At 52.7% G+C, this 25,683-nt stretch overlaps 1 protein-coding gene and 1 long non-coding RNA gene across 3 annotated transcripts in view; both read left to right on the plus strand.

The window, feature by feature from the left end:
- The window catches only part of CADM3 (cell adhesion molecule 3), a 122,175-nt gene extending 105,750 nt beyond the window's left edge, over window positions 1-16,425 (plus strand). For both annotated transcript variants that reach the window (XM_050929890.1, XM_050929891.1), the window contains 2 exons: window positions 13,186-13,311; window positions 16,086-16,425. In XM_050929890.1, the coding sequence (XP_050785847.1) occupies window positions 13,186-13,311; window positions 16,086-16,204 (245 nt within the window). In that variant the 3' untranslated portion in view covers window positions 16,205-16,425. The remainder of the gene's footprint in view (window positions 1-13,185; window positions 13,312-16,085) is intronic.
- Window positions 1-25,683, plus strand: part of LOC127037885 (uncharacterized) — a 296,730-nt gene that overhangs the window by 161,752 nt on the left and 109,295 nt on the right. The gene's annotated exons all lie outside the window — the stretch shown is intronic.

Here is a 25,683-nt window from a genome sequence, read left to right on the forward strand (position 1 = left end):
TGCAGTTAGGCAGCTTTGGTATTTTGGATACCAATAAAGGATTCATTACTAGAATTGGTCAGATAGCTGCTGAGCTGGGTGTGTACAGGAATGGGTTCATTAACATCTGGAGCAGAGATCCCCCAGAGTTCAGTGCAGTTCTTGCCTTGGAATCTCTGTTTTCCATTCTGTGTGCTAATGGGGATGCGTCCCTGTCCCATCCTTGATGCAAATGAGGCTAGGGGAGTTTCCTTAATCCTGTCACCCTTGTCCAGAGGGGTTTAGGTGTGTCTTGCACTGCCTTTTCATTGCTTGTTGTAAGACGGTTTAGGGCCAGATGTTCAAAAAAGCCTGACTCCTCCCAGCTGCTACTGAGAACAAAGGAGGCTCAGCCCCCAGCCCCATGGAGAATAATGGGCTGCTGAGCACTTGGGAATTTCAGCTCTTCCTCTCTTCCCCTAACTGAGCCTTCTCAGCCCCAGCTCATTGCTCTGAGCTGTCCAGAACTGAACAGGTTCCCTGGCACAGCCATTGTCCCAGAGGGCCTCTAGGGTGTGATCTCATTAGCAGCTCATGTCTAACCTGCTGTCCACGTCCTGCCGACTGCCCCGGATTCTCTTCCTGTGGGTATTCAGGCTGCTGTGGTTTTTTCACCTGCTGCACGTGCTGCATTTCCAAGACATCGCTGCCGCTATTCCCTGCCTATGTTTAATGAGTCAGTGTGCTCTGAATGTGGAGAGGATTCTGATTCTAATCACTCTAATCTCCTCACTGGTATTTGCAGCTCCTCCTCGTGGGGGCTGTTGGTGAAGTTCATGGCTGTGCAGCCCTCTCCCAGACCAGTAGTGCCTGGCTTTCAAGAGCTCTCAGGGTTACATCTTTGAAAGTGCTTGGTACAGAGCCACTCCCACTGTGACTGCCAGGGCTGAGTCTCAGGAGCTGAGCACCCAAATGTGTGCAGCACGCTTAGCTCTTTAGAAATGTGGCCCTGATTCTGTATGCTGACTACTTCTGGAAATCTGCTTCTTTCTGTGACTTCCATCCATCCATCCTTCCCTGTAATTCCCAGCACAGTTCTATCGCATGATCTGTTATTGTGAATTGGCTGGGTTATTTTGGCAGTTCTTCCTCCAGTTTTCAGCAACTCCCGAGTCAGTCTGAGTGACTGAGGTGAGCAGAGGTTCCATGTGACAGGAAACTAAACCCCAGATATGCGGCAGCTCCAGTACTGTCTCCTCTTCTGCTGCCTACTGTGAAATTCTAGCTAAAAAACCAAAATCAAGTTTATCTTTTCTCCTTCATTCTCAGTCAGCTCCCAGTGCTGCTTATTGCTCATCACCTCGGTATCCTCTATGCACAGGTTGAGAGGACTTTTGCTTTAATAGTCCATCATTTTGCAAGGGGCAGAGGTCAGAGTGAACTGACAGTAATGCCAGGATTGCTCTCGATCTTTTCTAAAAAAAACTGGCGCCAGCCCCCTGGAACCTTCCTAAATCCCAGGACTTTTCTTTACTGCGCCAGCATGTAAGTCCATTAGCTCATCCCTGGGCTCCCTGGGACTCACATTGTCCTGATATTAATACATCGCCCATTTGCCTGTCTTCACATTTTTCGTGGACTCTCTTGCTAGTTTTCTATCAGAAGCTTCCTCACTTCATTTGTCCCCATTCCTCGTCCGTGTGTTGCTTGGTACAGAGAGCTTGCTGACAGGTGCTCAGTGTCTCGGTCAGATTTCATTCTCGTTTGTACTGACTCATGTCCCTGCTACACCCGCTCTTTTTGTCTTCTCCCCTGACATTTGTGACAAAAGCCCCTCCTTCCCCCTTGGCAGAGTTAGCTACTCCCTCTCCCTTCTTTTCTCCGTAAAAGCCTTATTGGATTCTGGTGGCTTTTGATGGTTGCTTGCTTTCCACTCCCTCCCTTTCCAAAGCAAGTGACTTGCCCCCTCTGAAACCTACTGGCCATGTCTTGTTCCTTCTCCAATAATCGGAGTCTCAGAGAGCTCCTCAGTAACCACCACTCCGTGTGCACTCTGATGTGCTCTTCCATTGGACGGTGCTTGCTAGATTTCTGGATTCCGCAAATGTGCATTTCCACACTGAATGCCCCTGCCTTGCTGAGTGTGGTGAGCCCCTTATGCTGGGTTCTGGCAGGCCAGGGTTACAGGTCCCAGGCCTCCCTTTTATTCTGTCTCAGTCAGTTCCTTCATATCAGTAGATCTAGGATGGCTTCTTCTCTGAATGGATTCTCCAGTATCCAGGTCATTCAAGTCCTAAGAATGTGGACTGGTGCTGGGCTGGCTGAATCCTCTCCTGGAAGAGACCAGGAGACATAGCCCCCCATGAGCAGAGGTCCCAATGGTTTGAGTTTCCCGGGTGCTGAAGCTTGTCCCTGTTTGAGTCTCATCCTCTCTGCAGCTGAACAGAACAATCCCCTCCCTCACTATTATCAAAATGCAGATCACAGGAGTTTCAGACCTGGTTCAGGCCCAGCTGCCAGCACCCTGTGCTTCCTTTACTCCACGGCACATCCCACTCACACTGGGCACCCACAACTCACAAGGCCCTTCCAATCTCCCTCTTTGGACCCCGCACTCAGATCCCAAACACACATTTGCCAGGGCCTTGCACTGCCTAGAGTCCTGCTCACTGGTGTATTAATTTAGATAGAATCAATGAGCCAAAGGTGTTAACATCACTGAGTCACTGTCTGACACTAACAGTGCTAAACAAGGTCCTGGGGGTTAGTATCCACAGACTTCAGCCTGCTTTGTCCCTGGGCAGATACACCATTAAACATCCCTTTAGCCATCTATTAACGTACTGAAAAGAAGGGAAACAGTTGAAATCGTTGCCATGTAAAATACGAAGTCAAGCTGGTATTGTAACAGCATCCCTAGATCCCTTTCCCTTCAGCTGGGCAGTTTTTAGAATGAACAACCTCCCACTCCCACCCGCATGTTGTTTGACAGTCTCTTAGACCAGGGTTTCTCAGCCCGTGGGTTGGGTCCCAAAACTGGGTCGCCAGAGTGTTTCAAAGGGATGAGTGGCAGCTCATTTGTGTCCCTTGGGGCTGGCTGAGCTCGCCTCCCTGCTCCAGGCGCTGCAACCTCTGGGTCTCAGCATCACTCAGGTATGGCCCAGCCATCATGATGACAGGAGTCCAGGTAGGCAAATGCGAGTGAGTGTCACTGCAACTTCAAGAGTCAGGTCACAACTCCACTCACACAAATTTGGTCTATACAGGGAGGCGGGGCTGAACTTGAGTGGCGCTGCAACCCCAGAGGTTGCAATGCCCAGAGCAGAGAGCCAAGCCCAGCCAGCCCCACAGCACAGGAGCTGCAGGGTGAGTGCCAGGCAGGACCCAACCCTCTTGGGAGGGGAGGCAGGATCTGAAACCACCCCATGGCCAAGGGTTACCATATTTCAAGTTCCAAAATAAAGGACACTGCCAGGGGGAGGGGGAGTTGAAGAGCATACCATAGCAGTACCGTCTCATCCACCCTTACTTCTGCCCTGCCAGCAGCCGCTGCTCTCCATCGAGCAAGGAAGAAGGACGAGCAAAGAAAAATCACAGACATTTGTTCGTGTTTCAAAAATCCGCCCAGGCTGAGGTCGGAGGACCAGAACAGAGGTCCTGTCCGGGAAAACCGAGACATATGGTAACCCTTCCAAAGCCTCTGCCCCCACACTATTTACTGGGTTGCAGCAGGCCATAAACATTTGCAAATGGATCCGGAGCCCAAAAGAGTTTGGAACCACTGACTTAGGTGGTATCAAAGATGGTGGTAACGGTCATCCCAGGGGGGTGATTGGGATTCAGCTGGAGCTGGTGGAGTGGCCATGTCATCTGGGTCCCTTGTGCTGGCCCGGTGTGGTCAGGACACCTCTTGGGATCAGGATCTGGCCTGAAGTCCCAGGAAGCCCTGGGCATGGCAGCCATGATGGTGAAGCTCACTTCAGGAGCCTCTGTCCTTCCTGTCTGTTCTTATTTTTGTTCTTTCCTTCCCCACAAAATCTCGTTCTTTTAAGGACCCAGAAAGAGAGCAGTGAATGGAATAGCTCCTCCCCTCATTATTTTGTCCCTCAATTAGGCCTCATTTCTGACATATCAATTTTGGCTCATTCACTTTCTTCTCCACATCTCCTGTTTTTAACCGTGTAATTTCAACACAGTCTTTGACTTATATCAGCTTTGCCTTTTTGTCTGGACTAATTCAGCTATTCTGTCTCCCCTTGTACCTTTCCCCATCGGTACCAGAGGGGTAGCCGTGTTAGTTTGGATCTGTAAAAGCAGCAAATAATCCTGTGGCACCTTATAGACTAACAGACGTTTTGGAGTATGAGCTTTCGTGGGTGCATCTGACGAAGTGGGTATTCACCCACGAAAGCTCATGCTCCAAAACGTCTGTCAGGCCTGGTCCACACTACAGTGTTAAATCGATTTAAACAGCGTTAAATCGATTTAACGCTGTACCCGTCCACACTACAAGGCACTTAAAATCGATTTTAAGGGGTCTTAAAATCGATTTCTGTACTCCTGCTTAACGAGAGGAGTAACCTTAAAATCGATATTACTATATCGATTTAGGGTTAGTGTGGACGGAAATCGAAGTTATTGGTCCCATTCTTTTACTGAGCTACCCAGAGTGCACCGCTCCGGAAATTGATGGTAGCCTGGGACCATGGACGCACACCACCGAAGTAATGTGCCCTAGGTGGACGCGTAAAATCGATTTTATAAAACCTGTTTTATAAAATCGATTTTATTAATTTCGATTTTACTCTGTAGTGTGGACGTGGCCTTAGTCTATAAGGTGCCACAGGATTCTTTGCTGCTTTTTCCCCATCACTGTGAGTCATTATAGGGTATTGTAACAGCTTATGAACTTCTACAGCCATTTCACAGTTGAGCTCACAATTTGGGTCAATATGTAGGCCCAATTGTTACAACACCACGCCACATAGCGATCCAGAGGCAACCCCACATCCACTTCCTGGGCTCCTGCCTGGGGGGACACTCCTGTGTTACACTGAGAGCCGCACAAAGGCATGCCTGGAAAGCTGCAGTGAAATGCCAAAGAGATGCCTGGAAAATGCTGCATTGGGCTGCTAGGCAGGAACTCATCACAGACACAGGCTGAGAGCTTCCAGAACTCATAACACCCAGGGCTCCTAAGCAGGAGTGAACCGGGCTATACTGCCTGCAGGGCACAGAGCCACAATCGAGGGAGGCAGGGAGGGGCTTATGGGCAGGGGTATGTGGAGGTTCTCTGCGACTGATTAAGGGCACTAGAGGGGCAAGTGGAGGCCAAGGGGGAAGAGCACCAAGTGAGGGCCCTTTTCCATGGATCCAGACAGGGAGCTCGACTTTCCAGTGTCGTAGTCAGAGCCGACTGGGGCAACGAGAGGAAGTGAAGGGGCACAGGGAGGAGGAAAAGGCCCCAAAGGGTGAGGGAAAGTGGAGAAGCACAGGGAAGAGGAAAAGGCCCCTGATGGCAAGGGGAAGTGGAGGGGCACAGGGAGGAGGAAAAGGCCCCTGGGGTGAGGGGAAGTGGAGGGGCACAGGGAGGAGGAAAAGGCCCCGGGGGTGAGGGGAAGTGGAGGGGCACAGGAAAGAGGAAAAGGCCCCGGGGATGAGGAGAAGTAAAGGGGCACAGGGAGGAGGAAAAGGCCCCGGGGGGTGAGGGGAAGTGGAGGGGCACAGGGAGAAGGAAAAGGCCCCAGGGATGAGGGGAAGTGGAGGGGCACAGGGAGGAGGAAAAGGCCCCGGGGGTGAGGGGAAGTGGAGGGGCACAGGGAAGAGGAAAAGGCCCCGGGGATGAGGAGAAGTAAAGGGGCACAGGGAGGAGGAAAAGGCCCCGGGGGGTGAGGGGAAGTGGAGGGGCACAGGGAGAAGGAAAAGGCCCCAGGGATGAGGGGAAGTGGAGGGGCACAGGGAGGAGGAAAAGGCCCCGGGGGTGAGGGGAAGTGGAGGGGCACAGGGAAGAGGAAAAGGCCCTGCAGGGTGAGGGGAAGTGGAGGGACACGGGGAAGAGGAAAAGGCCCTGGGGGCTGAGGGGAAGTGGAGGGGCACAGGGAGGAGGAAAAGGCCCCTTGGGTGAGGGGAAGTGGAGGGGCACAGGGAAGATGAAAAGGCCCAGGAAGGCGAGAGGAAGTGGAGGGGCACAGGGAGGAGGAAAAGGCCCCAGGAGGTGAGGGGAAGTGGAGGGGCACAGGGAAGAGGAAAAGGCCCAGGAAGGCGAGGGGAAGTGGAGGGGCACAGGGAGGAGGAAAAGGCCCCAGGGGATGAGGGGAAGTCGAGGGGCACAGGGAAGAGGAAAAGACTCCGGGGGTTAGGGGAAGTGGAGGGGCACAGGGAAGAGGAAAAGGCCCTGAGGGGTGAGGGGAAGCGGAGGGGCACAGGGAAGAGGAAAAGGCCCCGGGGGGTGAGGGGAAGTGGAGGGGCACAGGGAAGAGGAAAAGGCCCCGGGGGGTGAGGGGAAGTGGAGGGGCACAGGGAATAGGAAAAGGCCCCAGGGAATGAGGGGAAGTGGAGGGGCACAGGGAAGAGGAAAAGGCCCCGGGGATGAGGGGAAGTGGAGGGGCACAGGGAGTAGGAAAAGGCCCCAGGGAATGAGGGGAAGTGGAGGGGCACAGGGAAGAGGAAAAGGCCCCGGGGGGTGAGGGGAAGCGGAGGGGCACAGGGAAGAGGAAAAGGCCCCGGGGGGGTGAGGGGAAGTGGAGGGGCACAGAGAGGAGGAAAAGGCCCCGGGGGTGAGGGGAAGCGGAGGGGCACAGGAGGAGGAAAAGGCCCCGGGGGGTGAGGGGAAGTGGAGGGGCACAGGGAGTAGGAAAAGGCCCAGGGGGTGAGGGGAAGTGGAGGGGCACAGGGAGAAGGAAAAGGCCCCAAGGGTGAGGGGAAGTGGAGGGGCACAGGGAGAAGGAAAAGGCCCCGGGGATGAGGGGAAGTGGAGGGGCACAGGGAGTAGGAAAAGGCCCAGGGGGTGAGGGGAAGTGGAGGGGCACAGGGAGGAGGAAAAGGCCCCAGGAGGGGAGGGGAAGTGGAGGGGCACAGGGAAGAGGAAAAGGCCCAGAGAGGTGAGGGGAAGTGGAGGGGCACAGGAAAGAGGAAAAGGCCCAGAGAGGTGAGGGGAAGTGGAGGGGCACAGGGAGGAGGAAAAGGCCCTGGGGGGTGAGGGGAAGCGGAGGGGCACAGGGAGGAGGAAAAGGCCCTGGGGGTGAGGGGAAGCGGAGGGGCACAGGAAAGAGGAAAAGGCCCTGGGGGTGAGGGGAAGTGGAGGGGCACAGGGAGGAGGAAAAGGCTCCAGGGGGTGAGGGGAAGTGGAGGGGCACAGGAAAGAGGAAAAGGCCCAGAGAGGTGAGGGGAAGTGGAGGGGCACAGGGAGGAGGAAAAGGCCCTGGGGGTGAGGGGAAGTGGAGGGGCACAGGGAGGAAGAAAAGGCCCAGGAAGGTGAGGGGAAGTGGAGGGGCACAGGGAGGAGGAAAAGGCCCTGGGGGGTGAGGGGAAGCGGAGGGGCACAGGGAGGAGGAAAAGGCCCCGGGGGGTGAGGGGAAGCGGAGGGGCACAGGGAAGAGGAAAAGGCCCCGGGGGGTGAGGGGAAGTGGAGGGGCACAGAGAGGAGGAAAAGGCCCCGGGGGTGAGGGGAAGCGGAGGGGCACAGGAGGAGGAAAAGGCCCTGGGGGGTGAGGGGAAGTGGAGGGGCACAGGGAGGAGGAAAAGGCCCCAGGGGGTGAGGGGAAGTGGAGGGGCACAGGGAAGAGGAAAAGGCCCCGGGGGGTGAGGGGAAGTGGAGGGGCACAGGGAGGAGGAAAAGGCCCCGGGGATGAGGGGAAGTGGAAGGGCACAGGGAAGAGGAAAAGGCCCCGGGGGGTGAGGGGAAGTGGAGGGGCACAGGGAAGAGGAAAAGGCCCCGGGGGTGAGGGGAAGTGGAGGGGCACAGGGAAGAAGAAAAGGCCCCTGGTGGCGCGGGGAAGTAAAGGGGCACAGGGAGGAGGAAAAGGCTGGTCCATGTGGATGGTAGAGGAGAGCAAGGGTGGAGGAGGAGTCTTGATGTAGAATTGGCAGTGGATGTGACAGCCACAGAGCGGCAGATGGTTGGGGCTGCCTCGGCTCCCCTGCGAAGGCAAGAGGGAGAAGATGTCAAATAAGAAGGGGCTGAGGCTGGGAGGAGTCTGTAAGGAAGGAGGGGTAGAGCTAAGCAAAGTCCAAGCGTCACTGACATGCTCACCCATATTGGGTCTCTGCCACACATTGTATAGCTCCCTGCATCAGGCCCTTGTGCTGGCACTGACCAAACACACTCCATTGGGAAAAGCTCTCAATCTGCATCCCAACCTGTGACAGCAGGGGTTGTGGGCTGGGATTGAGGGGTGCTGGCAGAGCAGTGGGGGAGCCACAGCTGGTATAGCAGAGGGCTGTGGGGGATGGGTGTCCAGGTCTGTGATAGCCGGGGGCTGCGGGTCAGGATTAAGGAGCACCAGCAGAGCTGTGTGGGGAGGGCCCAGGGCTGGGATAGCCGTGGGCTGCAGGCAGGACCGGCGCTAGGGGTTTGAGCACCCTAGGCGGACGGCAATTTTGCCTCCCCACGCGTTGGTCCCGCGGTTCTGGTGGAGCTGCCACAGTGGTGCCTGCGGAGGGTCTGGTGCTCCGTGACTCCGGTGGAGCTGCCGCAGTGGTGCCTGCGGGAGGTCCACCAGAGCCATGTGAGCAGCCGACCGTCCGCAGGCACGACTGCGGCAGCTCCAGCGGAGCCGCGGACCAGCGGACCTTCCACAGGCACCACTGCGGCAGCTCCACCGGAGCCGCCTGCCACCCCCTCCGGCAAAACGGCGCCCACCATTTATTCTGGCGCCCTAGGCGATTGCCTAGGCTGCCTAAATGGTAGCGCCGGCCCTGGCTGCAGGTCAGGATTAAGGAACACCAGCAGAGCTGTATGGGGAAGGCCCAGGGCTGGAGCAGCTGGGGGCTTCAGGTTGGGATTGAGAGGCATTCGCAGAGCTTTGTGGGGAGGGCCCAGGGCTGAGAAAGCCGGGGGCTGCAGGTCAGAATTGAGAGGCACTAGCCGAGCTGTGTGGGGAGGGCCCAGGGCTGGGAAAGCCGGGGGCTGCAGGTCAGAATTGAGAGGCACTAGCCGAGCTGGGGGGAATGGGAGCCCAGGGCTGGGCTATCGGGCTGTGGCTGTGGGTTGGGAGTGAGGGGCACCTGCAGAGCTGTGAAAGGGGGAACTCAGGGTTGGGATTGCTGGGGGGTGCAGGCCAGTATTGAGGGGCATTAGCAGAGCTGTGTGCGGAGGGCCCATGGCTGGGATAGCAGGGAGCTGCAGGTCAGGACTGAGGGACACTGGCAGAGCTGAATACAGAGGTCTGGGCATTAGGAGGGAGTTGACAGAGACCGCCAGACATCATTTCCACCTTGGAGTCTCTCACACCATTGCTCTCATCTCTCTGGGTTGATTTGTTTCCCTTTTTTTTGTTGTCCTCCCCAGATTTTTCCCAGCTCCCCACCCCACATGTTCACTCCACTCCAGCCCCTTCGTCAAGCCCTTCCCAGCCCACCACTCATGTTACCATGGCTACTGCTTCATCCTTCACTCCAGTCACTGTCCAAGGTTCTGTAAGCTCCTTTTCTATTTCTTTATGGATTCCCTGCTCCGGTGCCCAGGGGGAAGCGCTGCAGGACACAGGAGGAGAATGGCTGCCAAGGGCTGTGGCTGCAGCGGAGGAATTACTGCCAGCCCCTTGCTAGTACAATCAGGGGATCGTTCCTAGCACCTGGCTTCCTTGTTGGAACGTCCAGGTTCTGCAACCATCTTGCCAGTTCACACTGCAAAGCCAGAACCCATAGGAGTAAAAGGTCCCAGACTGGCAAGGAGGGTTTTGGTAGCAGAAGAGGCCAGTGGCCCATCTAGTGTGACAGCCCACCTCCCTGTTGGCCCTTCTAGCCCAATACTGCTCCTGCCCATGGTAACACACACCACTGGTCTCGCTCTGGGTACTGTCTCTGCTGGAACCATTGCCAGAGGCTTCTGAGATTGTGGAAAACCCCCATATGCACCTTCTGGTCCCAGATGGGGAACCATCTATCTCTCCCCTAACACATGAGCCCTTAACATGTGTATGGTAGCGAGTGCCATTGCTTTCAGGCAGTGACGTGTAATCAATGTACTAACAATACTAAGCTATTTACTGTAATGCGGTCTTGTGGCAGGAAGTTCTATAGGTTAATCACACATTGCAGAAAGTACCTTTTGTCTGTCTGAAGTGATGCCTTTTCATTTTGAATGCCTCTTGTTCTTGTGTTAAGGGGCTGGATGGCTCAGAGCCCTACTGGCTCCCTGCCCCGTTCCTCTATTTATATCCCTCTGCTTTTATTCTTCTCCATTCCAAACTCTCCCCCTTCAGATGCCCTCTCCCTCTCTAAGCATTTCTGTGACCCTTCCCTGGACCTTCCAATTCCTGAGCCAACACTTTTGGGATGAAGCAACTAAAACTGAATAAAAATTTGCCCCTGCACACCCAGTGCAGCTGGCAGGCACAGACTCCTGACACTGCCCCTGCTCCCAGGTGTGAACACCAGACATTATCCTCCTCTCCAGAAGCAGACATGAGAAACACCATCACCCCCGGCACAGACATGAGACCCCGTTCTCCCCCACCCCAAGCACAGACACATGAAACACTGTCATACATAGGCACAAGGCATTGTCCCCATCCCCCCAGCATGGACACAAGACACCATCACCCCCCGCACAGCCATGAGAAACTTCCTCCCCCCAGCACAGATACGAGACACCATCCCCCCAGCATGTGCATGAGACACCATCATCCCCAGCATGGACACAAGACACCGTTTGCACGGACATGAGACACCATCCTCCCCGACCCCCGCCCTTGTGAGGCGGATGTGTAGTCTTGGTGTGGGGTTAGGGCACTGTGACAAGGGGCCTGGAGGATGCTCTCTTGTGCCAAATGGCGAAGGCGGGGACTGGCAGGAGGTCTGAGGTGCTCTAAGGGCACTGCCCCTCAGTCAATGCCTGAGGTTTCCCTCTGAGTCATGAGCACCCTGCACTCCAGGCTGCTGTCCCCTTCAGCCCTGTTCTGCCTTTGCTGACGAGACAGGACGGTTTGAACAGAGGGGCCAGAATGAACTGGGCCAATGTCAACTGCTCCGAGTATAGTCACCTGCCTGCCATGGCAGCTTCCAAGACGAAGCACTCCTGACAGCCAGAGGAGCCAATCGCACAGGCTGTGCTGTTTCAGAGGCAGAGGAGACTGGCAGAGCAGGGCCTGTGGTAGCAATGGAGATAGAGCCCCTGTGCATGCTATGGGCAGAGCAAGGGCTGGGACTTGTAATTGAGGGGGCATCACAGAGCTGTGCAGGAGCCCAAGACTGGAATAGCCGGGGCTCTGCAGGGCAGGAGAGAGGGATATAAACGTGTTGGGACAAGTCGCTCACTCTGTGGCCAGTGCTAGTTGTTACTCGCTTTCAGGAGTGCTCATTTGTACTCCAGAGCAGGGCATGGGTTGGTGGGGGAAGGAGAGGAGATGGGACAGGGTGGGTAGGGATGAAGTGGGCTGAGGCAAGATGGAGATGGGAGGGGATGGATGGACAGAGAAGGAGAGGAGAGGGCAAGGATGGGGTGGGAAGGGATGGAATGTACAGGCACTGGGGTGGGCTTTCACCTCTTGCCCAGTTCCAGCTCTCCAGACCCTTTGACCCGCTCTGGCCTCTCCACTCCCCTCCAAGTTTCCTCCTCTTCTGTCTGCACCCAGCCCCACCACACTGGAGCAAGAGCTTTCTCAATTGCAGCTCCACTGTGCATCAATCGCATTTCCCATCTCTGCTAGCAGCTCGTCTCTGCATCCATTGCATTTCCCATCTCCACCGCAGCCCCTCTCTGCATCCATTGCATTTCCCATCTCTGCTGGCAGCTCGTCTCTGCATCCATTGCATTTCCCATCTCTGCTGGCAGCTCGTCTCTGCATCCATTGCATTTCCCATCTTCACCGCAGCCCCTCTCTGCATCCATTGCATTTCCCATCTCTGCTGGCAGCTCGTCTCTGCATCCATTGCATTTCCCATCTCCGCTGGCAGCTCCTCTCTGTATCCATTGCATTTCCCATCTCTGCTGGCAGCTCCTCTCTGTATCCATTGCATTTCTCATCTCCACCGCAGCCCCTCTCTGTATCCATTGCATTTCCCATCTCCACCGCAGCCCCTCTCTGCATCCATTGCATTTCCCATCTCTGCTGGCAGCTCGTCTCTGCATCCATTGCATTTCCCATCTCTGCTGGCAGCTCCTCTCTGTGTCCATTGCATTTCTCATCTCCACCGCAGCCCCTCTCTGTATCCATCGCATTTCCCATCTCCACTGCAGCCCCTCTCTGCCTCGATTGCATTTCCCATCTCTGCTGGCAGCTCCTCTCTGCATCCATTGTATTTCCCATCTTCACCGCAGCCCCTTTCTGCCTCCATTACATTTCCCATCTCCACCGCCGTTCCTCTCTGCCTCCATCGCATTTCCCATCTCCACTGGCACCTCCTCTCTGCATCCATTGCATTTCCAATCTCCACTGCAACTCCTCTCTGCCTTCATCACATTTCCTATCTCCTCTGGCAGCTCCTCTCTGCATCCATCATATTTCAATTCTACACTGCAGCCTCTCTCTACGTCCATCACATTTCCCATCTCTGCTGGCAGCTCCTCTCTGCATCCATCGCATTTCCCATCTCCACCCCAGCCCTTCTCTGCCTCCATCGCATTTCCCATCTCTGCTGGCAGCTCCTCTCTGCATCCATCACATTTCCCATCTCCACTGCAGCCCTTCTCTGCCTCCATTGCATTTCCCATCTCCACTGCAGTCCTTCTCTGCCTCCATCATATTTCTCATCTCTGCTGGCTGCACCTCTCCTCTCTCTGCCTCTGCACTTCTCTCTCCCACTGGTAATATTTCACTCCCAGCTTTTAGGACCTAGCAGCTGGTGGGAAGGACACGGCCATGGGGAAAGCTGTGTGGTGCTGGAATGTGCCCTTAGCACCCCAAGGGTCCATGTAGGGGCACATGGAGCCAGGCCAGGCACACACATTGCGACCCCCCAGCTCTGGCACTGAGGGAGTCTCTGTACCATGCAGGACTTCAGCAGGGCCTGTAAACACCTCTCTCTCTCTCTCTCTCTCTCTCCCCTGCACTGCCACATGGATAGATGCCAGCCCGATGTCTTCCCCCTCTGGCACATACCATGCTGTGATCGGTGGAGTGGGCGCAGTCATCGTCTTTCTGCTGCTTAGCCTCCTCATCGTCCTGGCACAGTACCTAATCAGGCACAAAGGTAAGGCCTGGCCACTGCCTACAGCTCAGCTCACAGGATGGCCTCTCAGAGATGGGAGGGAGAAGGCAGCCAAATCTCTCTCACCAATGGCCTTTGACCTATTCCTGCTTCCTCCGTTTACTGCTCTCTGTCCCCAGCTCTTCCAGAGCCTCCTGGGGCTTAGCGCTGCCATGCGGGGCACAAGTGTTTTGCTTTCATGGCCCGGGTGCTGCAGGGGCATGCTGGGCATGGAGCATGCGGAGCTCGAATTCCAGCCCTGTGAAGAGTCTCCTGTTGCCCCGCAGCACCCCCTGCCTGCCAAACACAGAGGAACAGCGCATTACTTGGCACAGAGGGAGCGGAGACCTGACTGATGTGCTGAGAAACCTCAGCAGCTAAAAGCAGATCAAATTAAATCTGCACAGCACCGCATGGGGATCCCTGGTGGGTCATTCTCCCTCCCTTGGGGCTGGCAGCTTGAGTGTTGCCTCCCGCTGACCCCCTAGAGCAGGAGCAAGTCCCACAAGACTATTGTAACCAATCAGCTTCCGCCTGCCTGAGCCCGGGATAGGGAAGGCTTCCAAATCGCATCCCTCCCTTCTCCGTCACTCTCCATCACCTCTCTCTCACTCCGTCTGTCTAGTATCATCATGTCATCGTTTTCTGTTCATTTCTCAAGTACTCATCCACCTAAATATCCTGCATCACATTCAGTCTATTCCTGGTCGCCTAGACACTCGTCCTCCCCTCTCTGACCATCTGCAGAGATTTTTCATTGGCCATATATTATCCATCCATCTGTCCACCTCTACACCATCCATCTGCCATCCACCCTGCCCCAGCCAGGCTTTTCTCCCCTCCCTTGACTTTTCATCTGTCCATCAGATATGTGTATAAAACACAGAGGGATGATCAGTCGTGCTGGAACCTGTGATGTTCATCATATTCATAAATGAGCTGGAAAAGGAGGTGAACAGTGAAGTGGCAAAATTTGCAGATGATACAAAATTACTCAAGATAGTGAAGTCCAAAGCTGACATTGAAGAGTTACAAAGCGAACTTACTAAACTGGGTGACTGGGCAACAAAATGGCAGATTATATTCAGTGTTGATAAGTGCAAAGTAACGCACATTGGAAAACATAATTCAAATTATTCATATGAAATGATGGGGTCTACATTAGCTGTTACCACTCAAGAAAGAGATCTTGAAGTCATTATGGAGAGTTCTCTGAAATCATCCACTCATTGTGCAGTGGCAGCCAAAAAAGCTCACATATTGTTAGAACCATTAGGAAAGAGAGAGTTAATAAAACATAAAATATGTCACTATATAAATCCACGTTAAACCCACACCTTGAATACTGCATGCAGTTCTGGTCACTCTATCTCAAAAAAAAAAGAATTGGAAAAATTACAAAGATCAACAAAAATGATTTAGCGGTATTAGGAGAGATCTTAGGAGAGAGATGATAGAGATCTATAAATAATGACTGGTGTGCAGAAAGTGAATAGGGAAGCATTATTTACCCCTTCACATAACACAAGAACTAGGGGTCACCCAATGAAATTAATGGGAAGCAGGTTTAAAACAAACAGAAGAAAGTAACTCTTCACACAACGCACAATCAACCTGTGGAACTCATTGCCAGGGGATGGTGTGAAGGCCAAAAGTATAACTGGGTTCAAAAAAGAGCTAGATACATTCATGGAGGATAGGTCTATCGCTGGCTCTTAGCCAAGATGGTTAGGGATGCAATCCCCTGCTCTGGGTGTCCCTGAGCCTCTGACAGAAGCTAGGACTGGATGACTGGGGATGGGTCACTCAATGATTACCCTGTTCTGTTCATTCCCTCTGAAGCTTCTGGCACTAGCCACTGTTGGAAGACAGGATACTGGGCTAGCTGGACTGGTCTGACCCAGTATGGCTGTTATGTGTTTATGACACCAGGCCAGCTTCAGAGATGATGTGTAAGTTGGAAACGGCCACCCCCTCAGTTCCTTTGGAGCTAGGTGAACCCCCAGCTAGTGTAAGGGAGTCAGAGTTGGTACAACTTACATGCCGAGACTTACATATGAGTTCTTTGCTTTCCACTGCTCTACACCCTCTGGCTGTAGCTCCCAGAGCCCCAAGCAGCTGGAGGGTGACGGGCTGGGTGCTGCACAGACCCAGAGGCAGCCATGGTCCCTGCCCTGAAGGTCCCACACCCTGCTCAGCTCGTGGCTGATGAGTGAGGGTGCTGGCAGGAGTAAGGTGCCCAGTGAGGGGCTGGGAGGGGGCAGAGATTACTCAGGCTCCCACTGCACCTGGCTTCAGACTGCACCTGGCTGCAGCGCTCTCAGCACAGAGGCCATGAGTACAGCTGGCTGGAAATGATTTTCCAATGCCCTCTTTGCAAAAATGCAGTTTTGGGTGGGAAAATTGAAATGCCAGCAACCTGGCCACCCACCTGCAGGACAGGTGAGATTGACAAGAGCCAGTTCCAGGCAGTTCCCAGCCAGCTGCAAACCTCTGGTTCAGTTCTCCCACAGCAAAATTGTTTCCATTTCTGCCCATGCAAAATGTCAAGGTTTCTGCTTCCCAGCTCACACCCAGGGGAAATATTTTCTGAAACCTCAACATTTTCAGCAGGATGGAAATTCCATTTTCCGGCCAGCGCCAGCTGTGAGCCCCAGCCCGGAATCCCCCTTGAGCCCTGCCTGCCACACGGTCCCTTTCCTGGGTGGTGCAGAGAGAGCCCAAGAACCACCTAAACCACTAGGCACATGATGAATGAGAGCCCTCTCCCTGCCCAGGTACCTACCTGACTCACGAGGCCAAGGGATCAGACGATGCCCCGGATGCTGACACTGCCATCATCAATGCGGAGGGAGGCCAGGCCAGCGGCGATGACAAAAAGGAATATTTCATCTAGGGGTGCAGAGTGGAGAGAAGAGAAATGGAGCCAACAAACCCAGATGGAAATGGAAACCGGACCACAAACCCCACTCAACCCAACAGATTTTCTCTCGTGCCCTGGATGGATGGACGAACAGAGGGATGGCGGGACAGAGATCAGAGAGTGACCGGCTTGAACCATGATGCTTCTTCTTGAACTTGTATAAAACGTTATTACTAAAAACATTGAAAGCCCCACCCCTGTTCGCTTGCTTGTACCTTCATACCCGCGACCGACACTCGCACTAAACACACAGACGAGCCAGTGAGTGAGTGACACTTTCCTTCTTTCCTTTGGCCCCTTTGCTTTGGTTTTATGGATGCTCTTTGCTTTGGTTCCTTGGGTTGGAATGTCGGGTGAGGTCAATGTTGCGCTTTCCGTTGCTTCTCTCCATTTTTGGTTCCTTTTACGTCCAAGGATAAAATCAGCCCTCATGGTGGCTGCCTGCTGCCATGGGCCTGGGCAGCCTAGGATGCCCTTTCTGTTGCTTACGTTTCCCATCCAAAAACCGGGGCCACAAATCCATTGTGTTCCCCCATCCTTGGCTCCTGCATGGTGCTCTGAGCCAGACCCACGGGAATGACCCTGGTCTGAGGATGGGAGGCGGTGACGTGTGGTCTTTCTCTGTCCCACAGCAGCAAACAAGCCATGAGAGCCCAGGGGAATGTCCAGTGAGAGCAAGGAGACGGGGAGCCACCCAGCCCGGCTCCTCTCCAGAGGGATGTGCCCTCCCCACAGCAAGGTGGGAAGGGAGACAGTGTCACTGTCTCAGAGAGCCTGGCACACCCAGCCTGCTGGGGCCCTGCACTGATTTTATCCTTGGAGGTTGTGTCTGACAATGTTCATTTGGGAGGAGAACTGTCCTGTGTGATACATGTACAAAGGGGAGCCAGCTGCCTGGGTGGGAGTCGCTCATAGGCTCCAGTCCCCACTGATGCCCATGGAGAGAGATTCAAATGCTGCAAGGTGACTGGCAGTGCTCGTGCATGGTTCCAAGAAAGGCTGTAAAGTGTCAGATTGGAGCCATGACAATAACCTATCTGTTGAGATGCTCAGTGCAAGGAAACCATCCTTGTGTATCTTCCCTGTGCCAGGGAGTGATGGGCAGAGCGAGGCCCTGGCGAGCCAGGTGACAGGGGTGAGAGTGTCCTGGGCCTCCATGCTGCTGTCATGCCTTTTCTGCTCTCTGACCGGTCGACCTGCTCCTGCGCCAAGGCCCAGGGAGCATTTGGAGATAGAAACCTTGCTATGATCACAGGTGACTTGGCCAAGGGGCGTCTTTCTTCTAGGTCACAAATAGCTGAGCAGCCTCATTCCCACAAACCAAACCACCCAGAATCTGAACCATTACAGAACCTGAGCGGCTGCACCAGACAGGGCGCTGGCAACTCCAGCTAGGGCCAGGGGAGGGAATGAGCTTCGTGGCAGACTAGCGAGGATCCAGCTCAGCAGCCTGGGAAGTGTGCTCAGGGGCTGAGCTGCACATGCTCGGGGACAGAGCGAAGTTTGCTTATCAGACATCTCAGCTTTGGGAACAGTAAATTCAGCCAGGGAGCTCCCTCCCCAGGCTAGAGCCCGTGAGCAGCGTCTCAAGCCGCAGGGCGGTTACCTGTTGCCCACTCTCCAGAGTCATAGCCCTGCTCCCTCTGGAGCCCACATAGCCCTCACCTGCTGTCTCCCCCTTCAAAGAGCACACACCATTCCCCACTGAAGAGCCCCAAGCTAGCCCTTAAGATGGGCTCAGCCAGACAGCCTGGGAAGTGGGTGAGGGGCTCAGCTAGAGCAGACAGACTATGGGCTGGGGAGGCTCAGCTATTACAGCCATGCTGGGGGTTCCTCTGATTCCCCTCTGGGGTGTCCACTGTTATCAATGCCCAGGATTTTATCAAGTCTCCTGAGATCTGGTGTTTTTTCTCAAAGACCCAACTCCTGGAGTCATGTGACTATCTGAGCCTCTCAGCCTTCATTTTTAAAAAGTACATTTCTAGCCCTGCTGGTTGGAGAGAAAAGCTGGAAAACATGACAGGAGTGTGGCCTAAAGGCTGCAGTATGAGTAGGCGAATCCCCTGCCCCCACCGCCAAATTTAGAATTTTTGAAAATCTCAGTTCTTCAGCCAGTCTCAGGATGTTGCAGAGCACTGACTCACTGCTTTTGAGCATACGAGGCTGGGTCTTGGCCTCTGCAATGCAGGAGCAGCATGGCATCTGCCAGCTGAGTGCATGAGATGGTGTTTAGGTCATCAGAGAGCCACCCAGCACATTATGTCTGTCTGTTTGCAGGGGCTGCTGTAATTCTCACTGGTGAGAGGCTGGGGGAAAGGACTGCAGGGACTGGTGGTGGCTGCTGCTCCTTCCAACAGTGGCATGACAGCAAGTGCTAGCAGAGGGGCCTGACCAGGGGCGAGGCTGTGTGGGCAGCAGAGACTGGACACAAGTGCTGACTAAGACCGTCTCACCCCTGGGGAGCAGGGAACTAAGACCAGGACCCCAACCCGCAGCACCCAACATAGAGGCTTCAACAAATGAATGAAAGGCTTCTCTTCCCTGTGATAGACACTAGCCAGGCCCACCCCACTCACACAGAGCCAGTGCTCTGTGTGCCGCTCCCCTTGGCTTGATTGAAAGCTGGCCTTGCAAGCCGGGCTGAGTCCCAGAGCCAGGCCTCAGGCTGTGATAGCTCCATGCACTGCTGGGAACAGGCACAATTACGGTGTAACTCACCCCACCCTACAGAGCTAGGCCTTGGCTCCTGGCCCTTCAGGTGCCAAACCTGGGCCTCTGCCGTGGGCCCCAGCAGCATCTGTCCTCTGCATAGGGTGCAGCCCCATGAGGCCTCATCATGCATGCAGCCACCCAGTCTGCATGGCACAGGCCAAGCACTCCAGAGGCCTTGAAGACTCTCTAGGCCCTCTTGTGGTAGCCAGGTAGGGTCTTTGCTAAATGCCTCCCTAGGCCCCTGGAATGTGACTGAGCCTCCATGAGCTTTGCTGGGATTCCCTGTTCTCTGGGGCCCTGACGGCCTGGGCTCCACTGAGACCCTAACAGGCCTGGGCTCCCTGTGGTTAAGATGGGCCTTGGGAAAGTAACAAAGGGCACTTGGCAGCAGGCAGCCATGGCTCTGTGTAAGCAGTGTCCTTCCCAGGAGGTGTGTGTGAAATGAGGCATCCCCAGATGTAAGGCATGATCCCCCTCTCCTGCCCAGGGGGTTTATACAGCTCCCACCCTTCCAGTGCATGGCTGTTATAGGATGTTCCATGCCCTGTAAATATGGGACTAGCATTTTCCAAGCTCTGAGGCATGGGACCAAGTAGAGACCTAGCTGTGGGTGTGGCAAGGAAAAGGGACACCTACATGTGTAGTGGGAAAATCTAAACTTCCCCTCATGCTGGGTGTGTGAGAGGCAGGAGATACAGCCTTCTAGAGGTTGTGAGACTGATGAGACATACAAGGTCTTGAGTATGTGGGAGCTCCAGGATCCATCACCATTGCAGTGGGAGTTAGGGAATTAACCATGTCCCAAGGGAGTGCAAGTGACAGGATTCAGCATGTCTTGTGGGAGTGATAGGATAAACCATCTCTCGGGTTTGTAGGAGTTATGGGATACACCATGCCTAAAGTATGTAGGACTGATGGAATATACCGTGTTGTGAGTGTGTAGGAGTGATGGGATACACCGTGTCTTGTGTGTGTAGGAATAGTGTCTCGAGTATTGGGGGTAGCCATCTTAGTCTGTATCCACAAAACCAACAAGGAGTCCAGTAGCACCTTAAAGGCTAACAGATTTATTTGGGCATAAGCTTTCGTGGGTAAAAAAATACTTCTTCAGAGGCATGGAGTGAAATGCCTGTATTTGTAATTTTCACTCCATGCATCTGAAGAAATGGGTTTTTTTTATACCGTGTTTTGCGTATGAGGGAGTGACCGGATACACCTGTTCTGTGTATTAGTGGAGAGAGTTCTGGGTTCAGCCAGGTTAAGGTTTTTAAAAATCTGGCATGCTGTTATGACATTAAACGGTCATTTGTGGTTTGAGGTTTTGCATCAAGTTGGGGCTTGTGATTCCATGTAACAAGCACCATTAATAAAACCGCTGAACCTTGTGTAAAACACACAGCAAGGGGCAACACCGAAAGCATTGGCCACAGAGAGTGATTTGAAAAAGTTCCTTTATTCGCTTTCCATGTATGTGCACAAAGATGTGTAAAGGAAAGGTCCTTGTCTGAGAGCCCTTTCGATCAGCGCAGGGTGTTGCCTGCCCTTGGGGGCAGGAAGGTCAAGCCCAGGGGAGCAACCAGACTGTTTTCTCTCAATTGCTCTTCATCTCATTTTCATTTTTGGAAAAGTCAGTATTATTCTTGAGAGGAAAAACCTTAATAATGTGATCAATGTGGTGATGTCTGCCTGAGTCTGTAGAGAGCCTGAACTCTTAATGCTGAGGTGTGAATTGTCCCTTTCATTTCAATGGTTGTAACTCTGATGCCAGTGGTGCTCATCAAAGTGTGTGTGAATGGAGGGAGCTGATACTATTATGAAGATCTTTAACATTCAATATTGAATAGAAATCACTCCTTAAAATAAAAAGTAAGGACATGATTTACAATACGATTTCATTTCATTTCATTACAAATCTAAAAGCTGGGCAGGGTGGGGTCGGGGAGGGGGCACAAGTGATTTCATTTTCATGGGGGTTCCAGGGGAGGGCTCAGTTTTCCAAAGTTTGTGAAATGCTGCTTCAGAGTGTAATCAGTGTCTTTCTGGAGGGAAAAGGGAATAGGTTAGTTATGGACTATAACTCGTGGGGTGCTGATAATAAAATTGAAGTCTGATTCTTTTTAAGAAAGAAAGAAAGAGAGAGAGAAAATCCATCTTTTGTGTTTCTGTGATTTTCACTGGCAGCGTAACTGCTGCAAAGTTATTGGTGCAGCACACAGTCTCTCTGGTCTCACCAAGATCTTGTAAACTTCCATCCAAATCGGGATGTTTAAGTTATTGGGTCAGATCTGCAGCGGGTGCAAATGGACATAGTTCCATTTACTTTAAGGGTGCTATGCTGATTGACCTCAGCAAGGGGTCTGACCCCTTGCTTTAGCTTGCCTTACTGATCGCTCCAATGTCACGTAGATAAATGCTGGACTGGCCATTATGCCAGACTCTTATTAGACAGAAGGTGAAAAAAGAAAGACAGGACAGAGGGAGGAATAAGGTGAGGAGGGAAAATGATGCAGGAGAGCGGGAGTGAGAGTGGGGAGGGAGGAGGGTGAGATGGGTCCCAGGGGTTGTCAGAACTCAGCCAAATGCGATGGATGTGATGATATCTCCTCACCTGGTCAGCATCTTTAAGGATCAATGCAATGGAAGCCTAAATTCTGGGGTCAGAGATACTGGAGGCAGTGATGGGGGGGACACACTCCCTCTCTGGCCAGTTGGTTCCTTCAGGGTGTCCAGTGTGAAGCAGAGCCAGCCTAGCTAACTGCTCGTTAGCTAAGGAGAAATTGTTTTTTTTATTGTTGTTCAGCACCCTGAGCACTTTTGCAGGGGGCAGGGTGTTGCTTTATAATAATAATTATTATTATTATTTTATTTTATTTATTTAATAAGTTGCCAATAAGTCCCCATCCCCCACATACCAGTGTCCTGGAAGGAGTGGCAGCCCAGTCCCATCAGAATTCACCAATCGGAACACACATCTGGGGATTCCGGTTATGAACATGCCCTGTCATTCTATCATCTTGGTTTGTTGCCAGAGCAATTCTGGGACCTGCCCAATATATTTTGACAACCCGTGGTGAGTTCTTGTCACTAAAGAAATCTACTGCTATCAGTCTCTTTGTCTCCAATTTATTTATAAACTGCTTTATAGAACAGGTTAAACTAAACTTTAGTTCCCTTTCTTCTGTGAAAGTGACAGTACACCGTCTCTCAAGTGTCCAGGAGTGACAGGATACCCTGTATCTTATGGGTGGAGGAATGACAGAATACACTATGTCTCAAGTATGCGGGAGTGATGGGATACACCATGTCTCGTTTGTGGGAGTGATGGGATACACTGTCTTGTGTGTACAGGAGTGATGGGCAGAGGCAGCTCTAGCTTTCTTGCCACCCCAAGCAGGGCAGTCAGGCAGCCTTCGGCAGCTTGCCTGTGGGAGGTCCCCGGTCCCGCAAATTCGGCGACTTGCCTGCGGGATGTCCGCCGGTCCCGCGGCTTCGGTGTACCCACTGCCGAATTGCTGCCGAATCTGCGGGACCGGCAGACCTCCCACAGGCAAGCTGCCGAAGGCTGCCTGACTTCTGCCCTTACAGGGACCGGCAGGGCACCCCCCCGCAGCTTGCCACCCCAGGCACGCACTTTGGAGCAAAGGTGCCTGGAGCTGCCGCTGGTGGTGGGATACATAGTGTCTTGTGTATCAGGGACTGACAGGATATCTCATGTCTGATGTGTGCAGGAGTGATGGGATACACCGTGTCTTGTGTGCAGGAATGACAGGATACACCGTGTCTCATGTGTGCAGGAATGACAGGGTGCATGGTGTCATGTGTGTGAGGGAGTTACAAGATATACCGTGTCTCGTGTGTGCAGGAGTGACAGAACACACCATGTCTCAAGTGTGCGGGAATGATGGGATACACTGTGTCTCATGTGCAGGAGTGATAGTATACACCATGTCTTGAGTGCAGGAGTGACAGGATACACCGTGTCTTCAGTGTGGAGGAATGATTAAATTCACCATGTCTAGTAAATGGATTTCATGGGAAGTCTCCCAGGCAGATGACTCTTGCTGGGGATAGATTATCCCTGTCTACACTGGCTTCCCTGGACTGAGGGGTCTGCAGTTAGAGTGACTCGCAGAAATAGACCCTACTGATTGTGACTCTGCTCGAGGGACTGATCATCACGATGCTGTATTCCTGCCACCTGTCACCTGGTGAGATGGAGGCTCAGTTAGTGACTCCCCCAGAGAGAGGCATCCCCCACCAGTGACTCCCCCAGTTCCTAGGATTCTCCTGAAAGAGAGTCAGCATTGCCGATCTGTGACCCCCACAAAGTCATAGTGACAGAGTTTAAGGCCAGAAGTGTCCACCAGATCATCTGATTTGACCTCCTTTATATCCCAGGCCACCAATCCCACCCAGCCCCCACACACTAACCAACAACCGCAATGAGACCAAAGTATTCCAGCCCCCAGGAGAGGAGACTGTTACGTACCACAGACAGAGAAAAGGCGGGACTGAGGCTCCTGCAATGGCAGGGAAGTGACTAAGTGAGAAATACCCAGATAATCCCGGCACCCACGCTGCCAAGGAAGGCGAAAAGCCCCAAGGTCACTGCCAATCTGATCTGGGGGGAAATTCCTGCCTGACCCCACCTATGGCGATCAGTTAGACTCTGAACATGTAAGCAAGAACCAGCCAGCCAAGCACCTGAGAGAGAGAATGCTCAGTGCCCTGACCCTCTCTGCCCAACACCTCATCTCAAGCCGGGGTCACCCCAATGCTTCAGAGGAAAGAGAGTCAAGCAATGCAACAAAAACTCCACAGAATAACACTCTGGTGGGGGGGATCCCACCCTGACTTCTCCAGGTGGCTGGCTGAAGCCCTGAAGCATGTGCTTTTAGCACCATAAGACTTAAACCAGAAGGGAGCCCCAGGGCTGCCAAGCCCTGCCCTCCCCCCGCCCCCACTACCACAAGCAACTCTATCACACAATCACACTCATTGCTTTATCCAGCTCTCTCTTGACACTAGTTGAATTGTTTCCCCCACAACTCCTATGGGGAGGGGTTCCAGAGCCTCACCCCTCTGATGATTTCCAGACTGAATTTGTTCATGGCCAGTTTATATCCATTTGTCCTTGTGCCAACACTGTCCTTTAGCTTAAAGAGCTCTTCTCCTTTCCTGGTACTTATCCCCGGGTGGATTTAGAGAGAGCAATCATAGCCCTTCTCCGCTTCTCTGTGCTAATCTACACAAGGCAAGCTCTTCCAGTCTCCTCTCCTAAGACTCCTCCATTCCCCTGACCATCCTAGGAGCTCTGCTCTGCACTTCTTCCAAACTGAATTCACCTTTCTTGACCATGGGTGACCAGAATTGCAGTGTTCCAAAGGAGGGTTTACAAGTGCCTTGTGCAGTGGCATTAATACGTCCCGATCTCTACTGGAAATGCCTTGCCTGACACAGCCTAGGATCCCATTTGCCTTTTTCACAGCTGCATCCATTAGTGGCTCATAGTCATCCAGTGATCAGCCCACACGCCCAAGTCTCTGTCCTCCTCTGTTGCTTTTAACTGATGAACCCCCAGCTTGCAGCAGAAATTCTTATCATTAGACCCTAAGTGCATGACCTTGCATTTTGTACTATTCCATTTCATCCCATTCCTGTCACTCACATCTTCAAGGCCAACCAGATCTTCCTGTATAATATTCCGACCCTCCTCAGAATTTCCACTGCCTACCAAATTTTATATCATCAGCAAATTTCATTAGCACACTCCTACTTTTTGAGCCAATGTCTCAATAATAAAAGTATTGAATAAGATTGGTCCCAAGACTTATCCTTGAGACACTCCACTAATCACCTCTCTCCAGTCCAATGCTTCACTTTTCGGCAAAACCCGTTGCCTTCTCCCCTTTAGCCAGTTTCTTATCCACCTTACAATGCTTGTTCTGATCCCCATCTTCCCTAATTTAACTAATACTTTCCTATGTGGTACCATGTCAACTGCTTTACCGAAGGCCAAGGATATCAGATGTACTGCACTTACCTTATCTGAGAAAATAAGTGATTTTCTCAAAGGCAAAAATCAAGTTAGTCTGGCATGATCCACCTTTCGGAAAGCCGTACTGCATTCCATCCCCTCCATCTTTTACCTCCATGAAGTTAATTATTCTTTCCTTCACAATTTGTTCTAAAGCCTTGCATACTACTGAGGTCACACTAAAAGGTCTGTAATTGCCCTGCTCGCTTTTTTCCCCCTTTTTTAAACATAGGTGTTCTCCAGTCACATTGTACTGTCCCCAAACAGCTAGATTTATTCAAAATCCTTGCTTCTAGACTAGCAATCTCATGTGCTAGTTCTTTCAGTATTCTGGGGTAGAAATTATCTGGGCCTCCTAATTTAAGCACGTTAAGCTTGTTAAGTTTTATTCCACCACAGTTGTGGTAATTTCCATTTCTAGATACGCATTTCCATCTGACTTCATGCACGCGTTCCCTATTATCATCAAAGGCAAAGGACTCATTTCGTTTTGGGGCCATATCTCAATTATCTGTAATCTCTTTCCCAGGCACACTGCACAGCAGCCCAACCTCATCCTTCCTTAGTCTCTTTATAGAACTAAAAAATCTCTTATTATTTATTTTAATTTCCCTGACAAAAGCTACTTCAGCTTGACTTTTAGCAATTCTCTTTAGTCCTATATTTTCTAACCTCCGCGACGTAGATTTCTTTGCTGATCTAG

The sequence above is a fragment of the Gopherus flavomarginatus genome, chromosome 20, assembly GCF_025201925.1.
Source record: "Gopherus flavomarginatus isolate rGopFla2 chromosome 20, rGopFla2.mat.asm, whole genome shotgun sequence".
In the NCBI taxonomy this organism is placed as follows: domain Eukaryota; kingdom Metazoa; phylum Chordata; order Testudines; family Testudinidae; genus Gopherus; species Gopherus flavomarginatus.